The sequence below is a fragment of the Coturnix japonica genome, chromosome 14 (genome assembly GCF_054131305.1).
Source record: "Coturnix japonica strain WE chromosome 14, WE-NBRP24, whole genome shotgun sequence".
NCBI classification, from domain to species: Eukaryota; Metazoa; Chordata; class Aves; order Galliformes; family Phasianidae; genus Coturnix; species Coturnix japonica.
In genome coordinates, this window is record NC_140676.1 from 5,874,409 (window position 1) to 5,892,571 (window position 18,163).

An 18,163-nucleotide genomic window follows, 5' to 3' on the forward strand; every position below is an offset into this window, starting at 1 on the left:
TCTGAGTTGAAATGTATGGCTCATGGCTGGTACTTGAGGCCAGGAAAGGAGATCATGTCATATGAAGTTGTGCAGAATAGTTTCTAACACATACATACATCCCTTCTGGGGATACATCTTCCTTCTGGGGAAGGGATGAATGGGAGGAAGATATTTAGACTCCTGTATCTTCAAGCTGCACGCTTGGGCCACAGGGTTCTTTTGCTTAGTGCTAATTTGAGCAATTCCTTCACTTTTCCCTCTGTATTTTTACTAACATGAAATCAGAAGACAGAGCAGTGCTGCCTTGCATTTTCTTTCCTCTACTCAAACAGCTGCTGGTGTCCTTCTGAACTGTGCAAAGCCACTTCCTAATTGGTGGCATTAGGTCATTTAAAGAGAGGGCCAGCCCTGCCCCCTCTGCCTTTTCCTGTCTGCAAAGCTTTTGTCGGGCTGAGCAGCCGGGTGTTTCCCATTGCACTTCAGCAGGGTGGGAATGCAGTGAGGAGTCAGAGCCTGACTGCTGGGATCTGCTGGGAGGGAGCGGTGTGCCGTGCTGGGTGATGGTGGGGAGCACAGCCTCTCTTGGGGACAGCTCAGACCTGCTTTCGTGCTGCATGAACCGATAGAAAACATCCTCAGGTAACACCAAGAGATGGGAAACAAGCGGATGAACTGGGGGAGGGAGAAAGGAGTTTGTCAATGCAGCCTGGACTTAAATCATAGGTGAATTTGGTGCAGCTGAGATTCCCTTTGCATCCCACCTGTTCCGGCAGCTCTTGGATGCAAGCGGCTGAATATTCTCAGTTGCTGATTTTTTCTTTGCTATGAGATAATTGTACAGTGCATTCTCTTTCCCAGCACTGAATAAGCAACCAAACGGACAAAAAAAGATAGAAATGGGGGGGAAGGGGGCATAGGATTGAGTAGAATTACTAGGGGTGGGGGAAAGGTTTGTTTAATGGGGGTTGCTGTTAGTAGTAATAGCAAATGCTTTTTTCATTGAGTTCTTTGGGCTTTAGAAAGTTGACTGGTCAGGAGGGAATCAGTAAACGTTCGTCAGGAGTTCACTAGTAAATACCTGGGATGGTGTAAAGGTGCATTATATAGCTGTGTGCTGAAAGAACTTCATTTTTGTGCTCTGGCAGATTGACGTTTCAATAGGATGGGAGTGGCTGTAAGGCAACACCTGGGAGTTGCCTTGGGTTGTACCTCCTTACAGCTCGGGTCTGTCTCTGGTTGGGTTCTTGGAGACATGATGCTGTGTAAAGGAGTTTTTAAAGGAGAAGGGTCTCCAAAGCCCTATAAGACAGTAACTGCAGTAGAAAAAAATAATAGTTGGAGATGTCAGAGGGGTGTTTGCTGCTGGTGTTGCATACATGGCTCGTGTTGATGTCTGCTCTCTCTGTGGTGGTTTGTGTGCTCGGTCTGTCAGGGCTCCATGTGAATTCCTGTCTGCTGTGTCAGTGCTGTGGAGTTTTCCCTGCAGTCTGGGGCTGTATGGAGCATTTTGTGAGTCGTTGGTGTGCTCAGAATGAATCAAATCTTGTTTCAATAGGCTACAATAAAACCTTCTCATAGGAAGTGGAGGTCATGAGGCCATTTCTCAGAAACGCGTGTGGTCAGAAGCTTATTGTCATGCTAATTGATCAGAGGCTCAGTCAGCTGATACTGCTGCTGCCATTACTCCAAATCACAAATTGGACTTTTAGGTTTTTAGTTTGTGTATGTGATTCTATAGGGCTGTGCTGACAAACACCTTCAAGCTGATGCAGCTTCTTGACAGCAAGCAACCCCAGTAAAGTCAAGCTGTGTAGCTGTGGGGTCTGATGCCATACAGCCATTAGGAAATACTCTAATTGTTACTGCTGAGCCCCCTTCTGGAAGAAAATTTTCCTGGTGTATCATCTTATGGATCTCAAAAACAAACATTCATTGCGAGGTAGAAGTGCATCACCTTATGTTGCACCTTAGCGTTCCATGGATGAGCGCTTGCCACAGACTACTTCCCCTTGTGGAGTAGCAGGGTGAATTGGTAAGAAATGATATCAATTACGTATGTGATAAGGTGCTCTGTACTGATAATGCAAGGTTCTGCTTTGGGGTTCTAGCAGTTCAGGCATAAGTGGAGGAGTGCAGAAGTATTATCCCCTTGAATTTCACCTGCTGGTGATATCGAAGTAGAGTACTTAAGCCTCAGCACACAAACAGGGTTTTTCCGTTGTTAAAAACTCTTGATTTTTATCTAGCATGACAATAAAATACGGAGCTGATCCTGCTAGGATTGAGTTGAAACACCAACTGATGGCCTTACGAGGAGCAGAGTTCTTGCCAGTCTGCTCAGGAGATCACAGTGCCACAAACCCTGCTTGGGTTGTCCATTATTAGGGAGGAAAGTGTAATTAGTGCTTCTCAGATGGTGAAAAATGGAAACTCAGTAACTTGTTCAGTTGTACGGAGGACATGCTGCCAGGAGATGCTTCTCCCCACTATGGCATCGCTGTGACCCCAAGCTGTTCTCCCCATGACTGTGATTTCTGCTTCTCTAATAAATTATGCTCTCAGAAACTTGTGTCATTTCTGAGAGTCTGCCCCTAGCAGCACTCAAACTCATCTCAATGACATGAAATTATGCCAACTTGAGTTAATAATACTGAGTTCGTTTCTCTTGTGCCTTGTAAGTATTCCTAAGACCCCAAAGTCAAAAGCAGATGGCAGACCAATTGACAGCAGCTTTCCAGTGGATGTGGAGGAAACCTCTTGCAAAACTGCTTCCTCAGATGGGGAAAAAGTCACTGCAAATGTGCATCTCCCTTAAGGTGTTGATATTCATTGGTTGTTTATTTTTCATAGTAGTCAGAAAGAGAATGGGATTCAGGCAGGTTTTTAGCCCGAACACGTGGGTGGCTTCACCAAATCACTGTGCTGCTCTGCAGGCTGGCTTAAAGGGCTGTGACACTGCCACAGAAATAAATGAGTTTGTTGGACAAACTGCTTTGCAGACAGAAATCCTGTCATTGAAACATCTTGGGCTTTGCATTATTTCGTCACGTGTACGTGTGTCGTGAAAGCTCTTATCTTGGGGGAAAGAGGTTTTTACGGCTTTGTTGTTAATGCCAGGGAAAGGTACGCAGAGGGGAAGGAACCCTTGGGGAGCGGTGACTGATGAAAGCTTTTGTGGTTTTGCTGGGCAATGAAAGCATGGGATGGTGTTTGTACTATGGCAGTGGTGAGGAGCAGGGGAATCAGCTGGGACTTGGTGAACCCCACCAGACAAAGCTTTGCCCTCCCGATCCCCCATCCTAACCAGCATCTTTAAGGCAGAGCTGAATTTCCAAAACTTGTGGTTTTTCAGCGCTGAAAATATCAATGGAGAAGGCAAGGCTCGTTTCTTGCAATTTCTTCAGGCTATGCTAAGAAGAAAAACAGCAAAAAAACCTTCAGTTCTGTTACTGGAGGGATGGGAGCCAAGTGAATACATGGGCAAAGACACGTGGATGTGCTCAGCCTCACCTGGAGCCTCCCAGCACTGCTCGGCTTTGCTTCTTGCCATGCTCGTGCTTTTCTCAGAGTTTCCTTCAGCCCAGACACGACAGTTGTTAAAACTAATAACAAACAAGCAGCAAAGTCAGGAATGAAACCAGATGTTGGGAGTGAGATGGGCTTGTTGAAGAGGGTTTGGTTTTTTTGTTGTTGGTTCTTTTTTTTCTTCTCTTTTTTTTCTTTTTTGAGGCTGGTTTGAATAAACAGAAGAATCTGAGCGGCGCTGAAAGGAGTTTGTTTTAAATTGCCTGTGCAAACCCCTCTGTTTTCACAGGGAAGTTGGAAATGAAAACTGAAGATGAGGTGGATTTCATGAAGGATCCCAAAGAGAGCACAGCGCGCGAGGAAGCGGTGAGTGTCCTTTATGCATTGTCACCTTCTGTTTTTTGTGTGCCTTATAAAGAAGTGCTGCAGACGGTCACCTCAGCTCTGGTTTCCTTCTGCAGCCTTTGCAGGGCTGAACATCGTCAGTGGTTGTCACGTTTTGCTTCAGCCTTTTAAAAATAGCGTGGGCTTTTTTAGCTCTTGTGTATGTAGAGCACTCTGGGTTAAGCCACACGGAGGTTGTTCCAGTCTGAGGAGTGCAGATTGGCCCCAAAGGTTCCAGAGTTATGTTCTGAATAGAAGATGGACAAAGAGGATGGAAAGCCCCAGATTCTTCACATAGGGGAAGCCATAGGCAAAGGTTGTGCTGGAGATCCAAAATGAGTTGTGTCCATTTCAACCATTCCCCTGGCCCCTCTGCTTTGCAATAACAGTGTAAATACTGAGCTTGACAGGATTGTGATTTTGGTTTAAAAAGCCCCTAATACGCGTTCTGCTTTATCAACAGCTGAGTTTTTGGGCTCACCTTTCTTAGCTGTGTGTGCATTCGTTTCTACATCTGATATGTAACTTCTTGTTCCTGAAGAAAAGTATTTTGTAAATGCTGAATTGCTCCAAGCCCGTGTTCTTGCACGTTGCTGCTGAGCAGCTGTGTTTGTGTGTCAGCCTGTGATGATGAAGCTGTTAAAAGAGGGGGGGGGAAAGCACTGCAGAGATGAGTTAACAGTGCAGGGTGGAGCACCAAAAACTTTGCTCATCCCACAGTAAAGCTCTTTAGGCAGCAGCACGGTCTTGCCAAAGCTTGTAATAAAATCAGGTTTATTTTGTTTTTAACAAGTTAAGGCTTTATTTCTGTAGCTGTTTGCTCAACGAGTTAGCCAGGGACTAGAAGTAATGGCTTTTCAAGGTAACATTTGTGTGTCTGATATTCATTAATGGAATACGTGAGCGTAAAGATGCTGATGTTATTTTACTGACCCATTATTAGAGATACGGTGACTAATGCTCACGTACCTGGTAGTACTTTAAGATATATTTAGAAGGTGCAAATTAGAACCAGGGAATACACCCTGCATTTCATTTCAAGCTTCTGAAACAAGAAGGAAAAGGGAACATACACAAAGTTTGGCTTCCATTTTGCATGTTTGACAGGCATTGGGAATTTTTTGTGTGTTCTTTCTTCTCTTCTTCTCCCCCCCCCTTCCCCTTCCTCCACCCTTCCCGCCCCATCAAACACCTCTTTAGAAATCTGGCTTTTCTGGTGCAGGAATGGGAGTGTCAGGGGAATGGAAAGTTTGCTGCAGGACTGACACGGTTTCCTGTTGCTAAGTTGGACAGAAACAAAATAACAACTGCACTATATTAAGGCTGCTTGAAAAAAAAAAAAAAAAAGGAAAAAGAAAAGAAAGAAAATGGTTGGAAGGCTTATAAATAGAGCTTAATTCACACTTATAGGTTGAGCAAGGAGCGGAGCAGTGAAAGCAGGCATGAAACACGCTTCTCCTGCCCCGTCCTGCCTCTGCTTTATTTAGCGCTGACTCTTTTGTAGCCAGAAGTCTTTCAGGTGCTCATTCCCTTCTCATTACCGGGCCATTTTGTGGTTAGTAAAAGTGGTTTTCTGGACATGTTGCAAATAGAAACGCTGCTTGCTGCTGCAGGTATTCAGCAGCCTTCCCCCTGCTTGCAGGAACTTGGGACAAGTTGCTGGGAAGTGCATTAACCCCTTGGGTTGTGGGGGAGAGTTTTGCACCACGTTGTTTATTAATACATGACGTGGGCAGCTGTTTATACACATGGGCTGTTAAAAGCCATTGGGATCTAACAAGTGAAACTTTGTATATTGGAATCAGGCTGAATAACAAGATCAAACATAATGGAAAAGAAGAGGGAAAAATCCTTCTTGTGAGTTGGTTTCTGGAAGCATAGCATTGTCTGGGTTCTTGGTGCCAAGAAGCGTGCTCCAGTATTACAAGTATAAGATACACATGCTTTCCCTGCAGTCTTTTCAGAAGGCTTTGCTTCAGAGAGCTGCTTGTGCATGTCATGGAAAAGCTGCAGCTGAAAACTGTTTAGGAAAATAATGGCTCGTAGGGTTGTAAACATTGAGAAGGAAATAATGGAAAAATGTTTCTTTTCCAATTAAAACGGGCTTTTAAAGTGTCTGTTTCTTAAATCTCCAGAATGTTTCCTCAGCGGCTGTATTTATTCAGCTATAGAAACTGTACCAAAAATTTCCACGTGCCCTTTGTGCTGAACAGGAGGTGCAGTGAGACCCCAGCACTCGTCATTGGGCAGCTCTGTTGGCAGCTCAGGGGGGCTGGGCAGCAGCTTGATGGGATCTATTAAAATTAGGCCTTAGCTTTTCATACACTGAATGACTTCAGAACCTTAACTTTTAAGGGGACAGCTGATTTGGCTTTTGTATGCTGCGATATTAGAAGTAATTTAGAATTGAATCCTGGTGGCTGCAATGGTATGAAGGTAAAGCGAGGTGGGATGAGCTGTACCCCACTACCCTTCTCTCCTTGTGCTGCTCACAGACATCAGCTTTGATTCATTTGTTGCTGAATCTTTGTCTTCTTGCAGCAGAAAGGATGATGTTGCACTTTGGGGTTCATCTGGGTTCCTTCTCCTTTGTCTGAGCCTGTGGCTGACAAACTAGCTGGAAGAGCACAAAACCACAATTAAGTGGGAGATGGTCCACTCTTGTATTGACTGTGTTACATAGATCCTATTGACTTTAATGTTTCCTACCTTCACCACATGAATTAATTTGGAAATGAACACCTGTATTTTCAGAAGTTGCAGCTGACCAGATAAACAAGTCCTTGAAAAATGTCTTTGTGTGGCACAAAGCTTGATCTGCACTCCCAACTCTCTGCTCATCCAAGTACTGCAGTAATAGAGCAGCTTTGTGGGGAGAGCCTGCAATATTTCAGTTGTGGTTTGGAAGAGTGAAGTGTGTTTATAAGGCTTTCAGATGACATCACGTTGGGAGGGGTTGTAAGCACTGGGGAGAGCAGGGTTAGAGTTCAAAGTGACCCTGAGCAACCAGAGGGTGCATCCAGATAAGAGATGAAGAAAGATACAAAGTGTGCAAAGAAGAAATCAAAGTACTCATTTTAATAAGTCAGGATTGCTGGAGAGCAATGGATAGAAAATGACCAAGGATTTTTAGAGGGCTGAAAATTAAGTGTGGATCATCAGTGAGAAGCTCTTGCAAAAGAGACAGATCTTGTTTTGGGCTTCTCCAAAGGAGTGTCATCCTAAGACTCGGGAGGTGACTTAACTCATGTGCGGCACTTTGCAGGTCTCATCAGTGTCATCAAATCCAGTTTTGTGTCTTGCTCCAATGAAGATGCAGAGGTTCTGGAAAGTATCCAGAAGGAAGATTGAGAAACGTGAGAAGAGCTTGAGAGAACTCACTTTGTTCAGTGTAACTAAAAGAAAACTTGTGCAATCTAGCAGACTACCAACATGTAGGAGTTATTAAAGTCCAAGCTTTCCATGGCAGCTTAATTTACTGATTTGCTAATTTGCCAGAATTATTGAGGTTGGATATTGGGAAAACTTTCTGTTATCATCATGAAACTGTTGCAAGACCACCTAGTGAGGATCTGAAACCTTTTCTGGAAGTGGTTATGGATAAGACAGATGACCTTCAGTTGAGGCAGAGCCCAGGTCCATTGTTGTCCATTGCTTTTGATTTGTAGAACGTTAGGTTTTGTGGGCAGTTTTATAATGGTTTTCCCCTTCTGTCATGCAAGGTTCCTGTTTGCTTCACCTGCATGCACTGGAGGTAGGAAGAGGGCAAGGGATGGACTGGATGGTAAAGGGTTTGTGTGTGACGGACTTGCACAGTGGGGTAGGTTGTAGGGATAGACTTTAAGTGTGAAGGATCCTGAGGTCTGGCCTTCCCCTTGCTGTAGTCTTACTTATTTCATCCCTGGTGTCAGCAGAGAATTGAGGACAATTATGGCCAAGGTGTTGCATGGGGTCACCCCCTCTAGTGGCTGCTGCTCAGAGAGGAGGAGTGCTGGAGTCAAGTAGTAGAGAGATGCTCACCAATGCTGAAATGCAGGGTCTGCATAGGATTTATTCAGGTTACCTGTGTGCACCGAAGCCAGTTTGCTTTGTGTGCATGTGTACATCAGCCTATACTGATATATCTGTCCATACCGTGTGATGGTCTGTAGCTGCACGGTTGCAGGCTTCTGTGTCCCAAAGGCTGTGTGGAATAGCACAGAAAGGCTTCCAGCAGTGTGGGGAACTGTAGACCGAATGGCTGGAGTGCTGGAAACAAATCAAAGCAGGGTGCCGTGGCAGCCCTAACAATAGGCTGTGGCCTAGCCTGCCTCTTCAACATCACTTGTGTAACTCTCTTTGTAAATATTTTACTGTAACTAGAGTAAACATGGGGAAAAAAAACAACAGCCAAAAAGGAGCCTGCCCAAAGCCTGGCATTAGTGTTAGATGGTGACACAATTGCTTTGGTCAGGGCTTTGGGCTGGCCATCTGCAGGGCCCTTTCTCACTGGCATCCTCTGCATGTCCCTGAGGGCTCAAGAGGGCCCTCAAGAAGATTCACGGATGGTAGTGAGAGAAGCAGGAAGACAGACAACAAGTGAAATTGCAACTCGATGCAAGGATGCTGCAAGCTGGATGGGGCAGATGAGTTTGACTCCTTAGTGAGCCACGTGGAGGTGGTGAGTTACTTCTCATCCCCAGCACCGTCCCCTTCAGTCGTTGCAGTCTCCATTATTTCCCAAGATTGAAAAGCACAGAACTAAAGGATTCCCTCCAAAGAAAGTCCTGGTTTTGGAATATCATTTCTTTTTTTTTAATGCAGCCATGAAAGTATGGGTACATATAATAATGGATTTATAAGCGTCTGTGGCAAAGCAGTGTTGGCAGTGAGTGGTGTACCTTCAGGAGGAAAATACCACTCTGTTTTCAAATGGTTCAATCTCTTGTATCACATGGATTCTTTTATTTGTGTTTGAGGTCCCTTAAAGTTTTGTGGTGTAACTGTTGTATGGTAGACATGGTTACCACACACTGAATTCCTAGACTAAATATAGTGGAAATCAAGATGATAACATGGGAGACCAAACATGGACTGCATTATTATGACAAATGGGTGTTCTGGTGCATCACATCACTGAGTTTTTCCCCTTCCCAGCATACCTACCCTGCTCCATGCTTCTGTTTTGCAAGTTTGAAGTTGGAACCCTGCTATGTAGAGAAGTCTCCTTTGAACTGGAACCATTTGCATGGAACAAAAACTCCTTCCAACTCTTTGCTCTGATGGAAGAGCCATAAGTGTGATGCGGGGTTTAGAAGATGAGGCTAATCAAACTGAGACTATGGGAATGACAGTTCTGACTTTCAGGAATGAAAACAGTTATTTTCTTAAGTAACATACTTTAGGAATGGATGAGCTCTCCATTGTTTGAACTCTTCCATCAAGAACTGGATATCCTACGGAGTGATAAGCTGCAGCTCTGAATAATCTGCCAAGGAAATGTTACACTGAGTCACCTGGAGGTTTGGATGGGTTGGATGTTTGCATGTTGTCTCCTGTCTTTAAGATCTCTCTTAGAAGATGAACCCCAGCAGTGTGATCAGAGAGCACTCACAGGGACACAGATGAAGGACTACAGGCACCCGTATCCAGGCATGGCATTTTTGACTTAGTCCTTCCAGCAAAGATGAAAAGAATGGTGTGAAGAAGAAGAAAAGGGTAAAGAACAAATAAGAGAGGATTGTATTCAAAGCTGGAGTGCTGATCAGAAAGAATACTTCTTCTGTTTAAGTATTTCCACTCATGCAGTGTGAATTGTTATGAAAACATATTTGGCATTTTACCCAGTACTGTTAAAACTCTCTCCATGGAAACATGAAGCAGAAGGCATTTTGCCTTGTGGTAGCTGCACAGATTCCCCTTTCTTTATTTGCTTTTGGTCCCTTTTTCCCCACCCTTTTTTAGGTGGGTCAGTCTTCCCTTATATTCTTTTCAAGCAGAGGTGGAAATCTCAGATTCTTTACCTTCAGTGTCTCTACTTTGGATCATGTGTGCATCTTGTGAGGCCCCAGATGACTCGACTGTGTCACAGGCTGCTGCTAAAACACCAGATGAAGTAAAAACCTCAGTGATATAAAATGTTTGTCTTTCCATGCAGCGTCCTTCCTTGTATTGAGCAGCTTCACTGCTTTCAGGCTTTGTCAGAGATGTCTTTCCTGTTGCTTTCTTCCTCATCTACAAGCATGGTCTGCATGTACTCTGGTGCAGAGCAACAGTACAGTAAAATTTGGCCTTGTATTAACAATGGAGTTTTCAGCTTGGGACTGCAAGACAAGAATAGATGACAAATGTTGCAGTGGATCAGAGTATCTTAGGTCTATACAGAGATGCTGGTAACAAAGCCTATGATACCTGCAGCGAAAGCCCTTTGCTGACATGAAAGGGATTGGGTTTGGACTTCGTCTTTGGAGAAAAAAACCCAACACAACATGGAGGCTGTAACAAGCATGCAACAGAGCTTGCAAAGCGTTAATAAAATAAACTTTATCAGCTATATTGGAATTTGTGGACAGGAGCAAATCCTAAACCTGGCTTTCTTTTGCACTTAGTCTCTTCCAGCCAACAAAATTCTCATCCTTCATCTTCCTGATCTACTTTGCTTATGGATTAAATTTATACCTATGTAAGGATGTATTTGGTGTTACCAACTTTCTGGTTTTCTCTTAAGTGGTGGTGAACTTAGCTATTCTTTCCCTTCTTGCATATTGTGTTCATCACTTTATCGCTAGCAACGTACTTGATAAAACTGAAGGCAGTAGCTGTGCCCAAGAGGATAGTTCAAAAGATAGGACCAATATTTCTGGGTTATCTTGTTTGCTTTCTTTTCTGTTTGTGCAGTTAAAGTTGGAGTGACTGTTACTAGCTTGTGTTTAACCTGAGTTAATACTGGTGTCATTTCAATCTGGAAAAGACTGGTGCTTGGCTTATGATTGTGTCAGCCTAGTTAGATAATGCTTCTCCCATGATTTATACCCTGATACCACTGCAGTCACAACAATAATAGTTTCACTTTATTTATGTACTTAGTTATGTGGAGGCACGTTCTATGTGCAGGAAGCACGGCACCTTTGCCAAATCAGTGTGCCCCCTTTCCTGAAGCATTTGCATCTTCTGTGCTGCTGTGGGAGCAGCAACACTCTTCTGCAGGTAACGTGGCACTAAGTCTGCCCACCTCATTGACAGCCAAACGTGTTCTCCCTTCCTGTACATTGGCTTTCCAGCTGGTGAGATAAGAGCAGGAACGTGAAGCCTCACCCTCCCCAACTCATTAGTCTGAGCCCTGGTAATGAGTCTGCTTAGCATCAAGTGACATGTTTTTGTTCTGTCTGAGACTGTGCTTACTTCCATAAATCACGAGAAGATCATAATCCTAACTTACTTGACTCTGAACTTTTGCTTAGTTTCTTAACACAGCTGGATGCATTGAATGCCCCAAAGTGCTTGGAAGGGCTATTGTTTCCAAAGTACACATTTTCAAAGTCTGGAGGTGCAGTTCTCAACGTTGGTTTCAATCTCAGCTCTTGTTCTTGGGAATTTAGAATCCTTTTCTACCCTTCCAAAATATTACCTGGCAGAGTGCAGTGACTCTTAACCAAAGATATGGACAAGGGTAGGCTGATAGAATCTGCTGAAATAAGATGTGTTTCTTAGTGTTTAGTTTCACAATGTAAACATTAAAAAAAGGAAGAAGATGGGTATTAAACTCTTCTACTGTAACAGAGTGAGGAAGTGTATTCTTACCTGCTTGCCCAGAGGGAGGTGGCCATGTATGTGAGGGGTGAGCAAAGAGCATCAATGCATCTTCTTCCACCTTTTAAGAGAATAAGAGCTTGCAGCATTTTCAATTATTCCCACCTCTGGATACCAGAAGGGAGCTGTTGACTGTAAAGGCCCATGGTATTAAAAAGGGAAGAGAAGAGAGAATGATGGAGAACAATAAACTGCAGCCTGGGTTTTCATTTGATGGGGGGTGCTGTAGCCCACAGTTGAATAAAGTCTCAGCAGTAGTGCCCCAAGACTCATACTCATACTTTGGCTTTAGGGCATTTTGCAGCTTATGATTTTAATCACTTTTTGGGGAGACTGTTGAGAGAAACCTCTATAAGTCTGTTTGTTAGTAGCCAGATATTTGAGGGACAGTGTTTGATTTGCTTGTCAAGGCTTGTTTATGACTTGTTTGCTATCTCTGAGGAAGCTGAGGTTTACTTCTTATGTCGTAAATGATGCAAAAGGCACCCGGAACAGTGTACACGAATCCCCTGTCTTTGTTATAAATCTAAGTATATAGACTAAATAAATAACTTCTTTCTGGGCTTGAAATCCTTACAGTGCACCAGACAACAAAAATTTGCGTTTTGGAGTAGCTCCTAGAATTCTTTAAAGCTGAAAGATCTCCTCTGCTTGAGAACCTGGGGCTCTTCCTCCTGTAGACGAGCGATGGTTATTTAAACTGGCTTTTCTTCTGCCTGACCTCTTGGGCTGGGGTTGGCACGGTTCAGTCAATACCCACTGGGATGTAGGAGTGTGTGGCAGCAGAATATGAGGCTTTGAAGGTAAGGCTCAACAAGTACTTTCTTTAAAAGAGCAAGGGGAAAAATCTGTGCTCTCACAGTTGCCTTTCTCAGCTCTAGTAGGAAATTTTGTGTACCGGGTACACTACAAAAAGGATTTTTAGAGCAATTTAGATGCTTTTTAAGTTATTTCCTTCTCTTTCCAGAAAACAGAATTTGATACAGAAGCATACTGTTTTGAGTACCAGTTTAAAAATAGGCTATTTTGGTTTAGTTTAGATATTTTTTGTTTAGGTAAGCATTAGTCTCCCAGGGCAAGTACATTCTGTTTCTCTGCATGTCTTCTTATGAGCATTGCATGTTCCCTGACTGGTAAGCAGTGCTGTCTGGCACGCAGAATATGTTTTGGCAGATTGGCTCTTAAAATCTGTGTTATTCTTTTTTATGGAGGACATTGGCTGAGGTCTGAATCCCATACTGAAAGAGCAGAAGGGAGGCAGGACAAATCTGGGGTTAATTGTAGAACGCTGCTAGAAATTGAGGGGCAGCCAAAGAGATGGGCAGCATGGTTTGCTTATTGGTACGGAACAGAAAGCATCCAAAGCAATGGAGGTGTCAGACCTGTGTTTAGGTGATTGAGATAATGTACATGAGAGCTGTTTCCTTTATCTGAGGGTGGTGACCAGGATCAGATCTGATCATCCTTCTAATGTGAAGGCATTCTGACTATTTTTTCCTGACCTCTCTGAGTGGAGAGGGAGAACACGGCACTGATTGCAGCCATTGCACAGACAAAATCAGGGAAGGAGCCCAAATAATGTTTTCTTCCAGTCTTACCAAATCTCCTGGCCAAAGAAAGCATGAAATAACAACAGCTCTGAGAAAGCCTAAATCGTTTGCCTGTACCAACAGATGTTTCAGTAAGCCATTGATTTTCAGCTTGTCCCAGCTTAAATACAGTTACAGAGTGAAAAAGGATTGAAAAGGTAAAATGCACTTAGAAGAGTTTTCTCTACTTAAGAGAACTCTGTAAGCTGTTGGTGAAGCTGTAAATGAAGCCACAGTGAAATATACATCGTCTTGTAGTTTAGGTTGTGTCATTTTGCTTGTTACCGACTGCCTGGGTTAACAAAAGAAAATATTTTTCTTTCAGTAGCGTTCAGATCTTTTTCTGGGTATTTTTTCTTATGCGTCTGCATTAAATAAGCCCATTTAACAAAACACGATCCTCTTACAAACATGGAATAATGACAACTACATATGGCTTTCATTAATTTTTGCATGTTTTGAAGTTGCCTTTTTTTTTTAATCCTGAAGGCTGACTTCAGAAACAGAGATTAATGCTACATAATGGCCAAAATGACTAGCTGAGCAGTCAGCAATTCTAACTTGGGATAGGAGGAGCTTCTCGTTAAGGTTATTTAACCTTTTCATATTAGGAAGGATATTTTTTTCTGTACAGAACAGTGCTGTATAATCCACCCTCATCCCATTTATGGTTACTTGTTTGCATCAATTGGACAGACATCAGCTGGTTATTTGCAAGCTTTCTTGCTTCTGACTCCTGTAAACATTTTAGATTTTAGCCTGCCAAGAACTGTGGGACATCTCCCCCTTTTCTTCCCAAGAAAGCAAACCCAGCCCCTTCCTTGCATTCAACAGGAGGAGTTTCAGGTGATCTCTTTTACCCCAGAGCAATCTGCCCTGTTGTTATCTGCAGCACCTCAACCTTGGCAACTCCTGATATAGCCAAGCAGAGGACATCCAGATATGTGGAATGCTGTTGTTTGACATTTTTGTCCCCACTTATCATTGTCCATTAGTTTAGGTTTATGGATTAGGTTTAGAGCCTTGGATCCATTTTTCCACTTCAGAATTATACCTGCAACAACAAACACTGCTGCAAAGGCATCTTTGCAAAGCAAATAGAAGAGATGTAGTATGTGCCAGCTTGTAACCCAAGAAATAAATATTAAAGCATTTTTTTTGTGTGAATGATGTCAGCAGTTGAGAAAATTCGGTACTAATGGCTATGTTTCCACATACCTAGCTGTTAATTAAACCTATGCTTTATGTCCTGAAATTCACCTTCTAAAATGAGGTTACAGAGGAGCACATGTGGGGTGTAGCAGTGCTTATGGCAGTGTCTGAACAGGGCAGAGCAGGCTTTCATTTGTGAGCCTGGTGATGAATCCTTGCCCTCACATACCCATCTTTAGACCAGAGAGGTAAAATTAGTAAAACAGGTTTATTTCATAGGGTTAACATTCTTTCCTGGGCTCCCATGCTGTAAATACATGTTGGTTTAATATTCTTTACAGAGGGCTACAAGGGAAACAGATGAAACAGTGAGCAAATTAGTACTCCTGTGGTCCTAAAGCAGACCTCCCAGGCAGGAGCTGGAACCCAAATGCCTCCTCTCAACCTTTGTGTTGGATTTTGTTTCAAGTTTCCAAACGCATGGGGAGAGGGTATGAAAATATTGGTTGGATGTAAGTGTAGGTTCGAGGGTGTGCTGCTGTCTCTGTTATTGCTGGGGAGAAAGGGTTCTGGCCATGGACAGAGCATCTCATTTACCAGTTGGGTCGGAGCTCCTCCTTCCCACAAAGCAAACAGAAACACTGGAAGGGCAAAACAAATCCCACAGTGTCCTCTACTTCTTGCCTGCTGCAGCAGCCAAGTAAAAAAACTGACCTGGAAATATGGTGGGTGCCTTTATATCAAACAAGCTTTCCCTTCCAGATCGCATACTGTCAAGTTACAAGATGGAAGAAGAGATAACTTCTTCCTTTTTGACATAGTGCCTGGCTGGGACAGAACAAGGGTCGTGTGGGCTTCCTAGGGTGGCTGAATCCCAGCGACTTCAATTAAAAGTAAAAAAAGAAAAAGGGAGGGAAGCTGAATCATATTCTGGCATGATTCATTCATTTCAATGACCTTCTCTACTTTTCAATTGGATTACAGTAGAGGCATGAAAGAATGGTAAAACTTGAATAATTTCCTCAGCTAAAGATGTGTCACTTTTATATTGTCTGTTAATTTTACTCCCTGATGCTGTACGTCACTCATTTTGGGCTTTATCCGCCAATTCATCTATGCAATCTGCTATCCTGTCCCTGTTTTTAGCTCTCTTTTGATAGAAGCATCCCCCAGGCCTATCCTTGACCTGATCTCATTAGGGTGAGGCTCAGGCAGTGCTGCCTGCCCCTGTGCTGTGCTTGCAGCAGTGGTTACTGAGCTGTTATGTGGGAAGACAATGTTTTCTGCACTCTGCAAATGCGAGGCTGTTTGCTTTCCTGCACAGAACTCTTAACCTTCCACTGGAAGACTTTGCTCCTTCTGAAATTTATTATTATGATATGAAGGAACATAGGGGTTTTTTTTATGTGTCAGTCCATATCAAAGGTTTATCCCAGTGATGTCAGAATATGCTTTTTTTATTACGCATGGTGTACAACAGAAAAATTCCTTTTCAATTTGTCAGCTTCATAGGTAATGAGACATCCCCATCTTTCCTGCATTTGAGACAAATTAACTCCCCTATAGGATGAGTTACTGGGCATTGCTTGGTTGGGTATGTGGATCTACTATGTGGATTGTGCAGCCCTTCAAATACTTAGGGGATGTGATGTGCAAACCAAGACTCATGTAATGCTTTACAGTAGCTTGAAAACTATAAATACAATTCCCTACTATAAATTTGTTTATTTACACCATTATCTTTCCAGATCCCAGAGGCTGGGCTCACCAGAACTTGCATTGCTCCCAGTGCTACTGAAATGGTCAATAATTCCACATGGGGATCAAATCCCGTTTTTACTCTCTATTCTGTTATTTGTTTTCTTTCAATAGGTGCTGTAGGGACTTGAGCCCCTGAGCCACACTTCTCATTTCGGAGGGAGTTTGGCAATGTTAGGCCATGTGCTGGGCTACTAGGATGGCAGCAAAGATAATTTCTTATTGTGAGAACATATGATTTGCACATTGGATACGAAAAACATGAAGTGAAATTGAAGCTGAACTAACACCATCTGACATCGTCCAACAGCACTTCAGCCAGCCAACCATCCCCATTTGCTGTTATTTTTGGTAAAGGCAGAACTGTATGTTGCAGACTGATGTAAGATCAGCTGAGAGGTTGCTAATCTTGTGTGTGGGATGTGTTTTCTCCTGTAACCATTTGGGAGCAATAAGATGGGCAGTTTGCTTCCTCTGAAAGGATGTTCAGGCATGTTCTATGGCAGACAAAAGCCTCGGCGTTTTTCTGAAGGTTATTTGCACAATAGAAATTACTGAGAAATGTACACCAAGCTTCTGAGGAATGTTAGGAAGGTGAAGGTCAGGAAATGGCTGAAGGTCTCTCAAGGTGTTTTCGTGTTTTCTCAAACCACGTGCTCCATGTATCCATATGTCTGACAGCTTTCCAAGTCTTCCTCATTCCTTCTTTGTGGCTCTTCAACTGTTTATTAGGCAGCTATGTGTCTGAGCTGGAACACAGGCTGTGGCTGTTTGAGGCTTTATTTGGATGCAGGAATTCAACTCAGTCGTGTCTCCCAAAGTACAGGGTGGCTCCACAAGGAGATGTCCTTCTCCAGACCTTGGTGTGAAGATCTGAATGATTTAAATGGGGATATAGGAGAGCTGGGGATGCCCAGGCTGGAGACTCAAATTTGTTTTGGTGCTGCAGAAGATTTGCTCTGTGGATCAAGTTGGGCTGCAGCAGCACAGTGCTTGTTATGGACAGGATCTGTGTACAGACCATGGGGGGACCATCCTCACCTCTCTCCCTGCCACCTCTTTCTTTTGGATTCATAGAGGAATCTGGTGTCACAGCTCTCCTTTTGTGGCTGCACGCTTAAGAGGATGCTGCTCAGGTGGGTCTTGACACATCCACAGGGGTACAGCCTAGACCAAAATACAATGCTGATGAGCAGGCTGGGCTGGAAGGGGTCAATCTCAACCCTCTTCTGTGTCTTGCAATCCTCTTGCAAGAATGAGAAATGCTTTCTTTCACTTAATCTTCCCTAAGGTGTGCAGCATGGGTGCCTGCTGGTGCTCAGCCTTTGCCTGCTCACCTCCAAACCCCATGTTGGAGCATCCACCTGGGTTTGTGCTCTACAGAGCTGAACTGCCTCCAGGCAGACACTCAGGATGTGCCTTCCCATCCAGATTGGACACGCTCCTCTTACAGGCTTTGCAGTATTAGAGTGCAGATTTCCTTTGCCTTATTTAGTTTTGGGGGAAAAAAAAAAAAGAGGTTGTTTTGTCTCTCCTGACAAATGCCAGAAACGTAGGATTTTTAAATCACTTTCCAAAAAGCTGATTTCTTTGAAGAAAAAGAACAATTTGAATTGTAATTATTCTCTTTTGCTGTCTGACAAATTTATTATCTCCTGCATCTAGTGCCCAATAGTGGGTTTTGACTTGCTTAAGAGAGGGGGAATTTTTTCCTTTCATGTGTGGCTCCGTTAGTTCCTATCAGAGCCACGGTTTAAAATGTTAATGCTCCTCAGTGTTTCTGCAGATTGCATCATTTTCAGTGTTTCATAACTATATGGCAAAAGTAATTTGAAACAGATAACAATAGCGCTGTCTGTTTTAGAATAACCATGATTTCCTTGTCATTAAGAGATCTGTTAGCGGGGAGAGGAGGAGAAGTTTTATCTGGATGAGTTACAGATCATATGGTGCAACTGAGTGCTTGCTTTTCCTTTTTATTTTTT

The 18,163-nt window shown here is 43.3% G+C and overlaps 1 protein-coding gene across 28 annotated transcripts in view; it reads left to right on the plus strand.

Annotated features, from left to right (window-relative positions):
- The window catches only part of AKAP13 (A-kinase anchoring protein 13), a 182,303-nt gene that overhangs the window by 95,169 nt on the left and 68,971 nt on the right, over positions 1-18,163 (plus strand). For 25 of the 28 annotated variants that reach the window (XM_085515353.1, XM_085515341.1, XM_085515350.1 and 22 more), the window contains one exon: positions 3,797-3,873. In XM_085515353.1, coding sequence (XP_085371479.1) covers positions 3,797-3,873 — 77 coding nt within the window. Of the gene's footprint in view, positions 1-453; positions 622-3,796; positions 3,874-18,163 lie in introns of those variants that run through there. The other 3 variants (XM_085515365.1, XM_085515368.1, XM_015873132.2) reach the window with 2 other exon arrangements.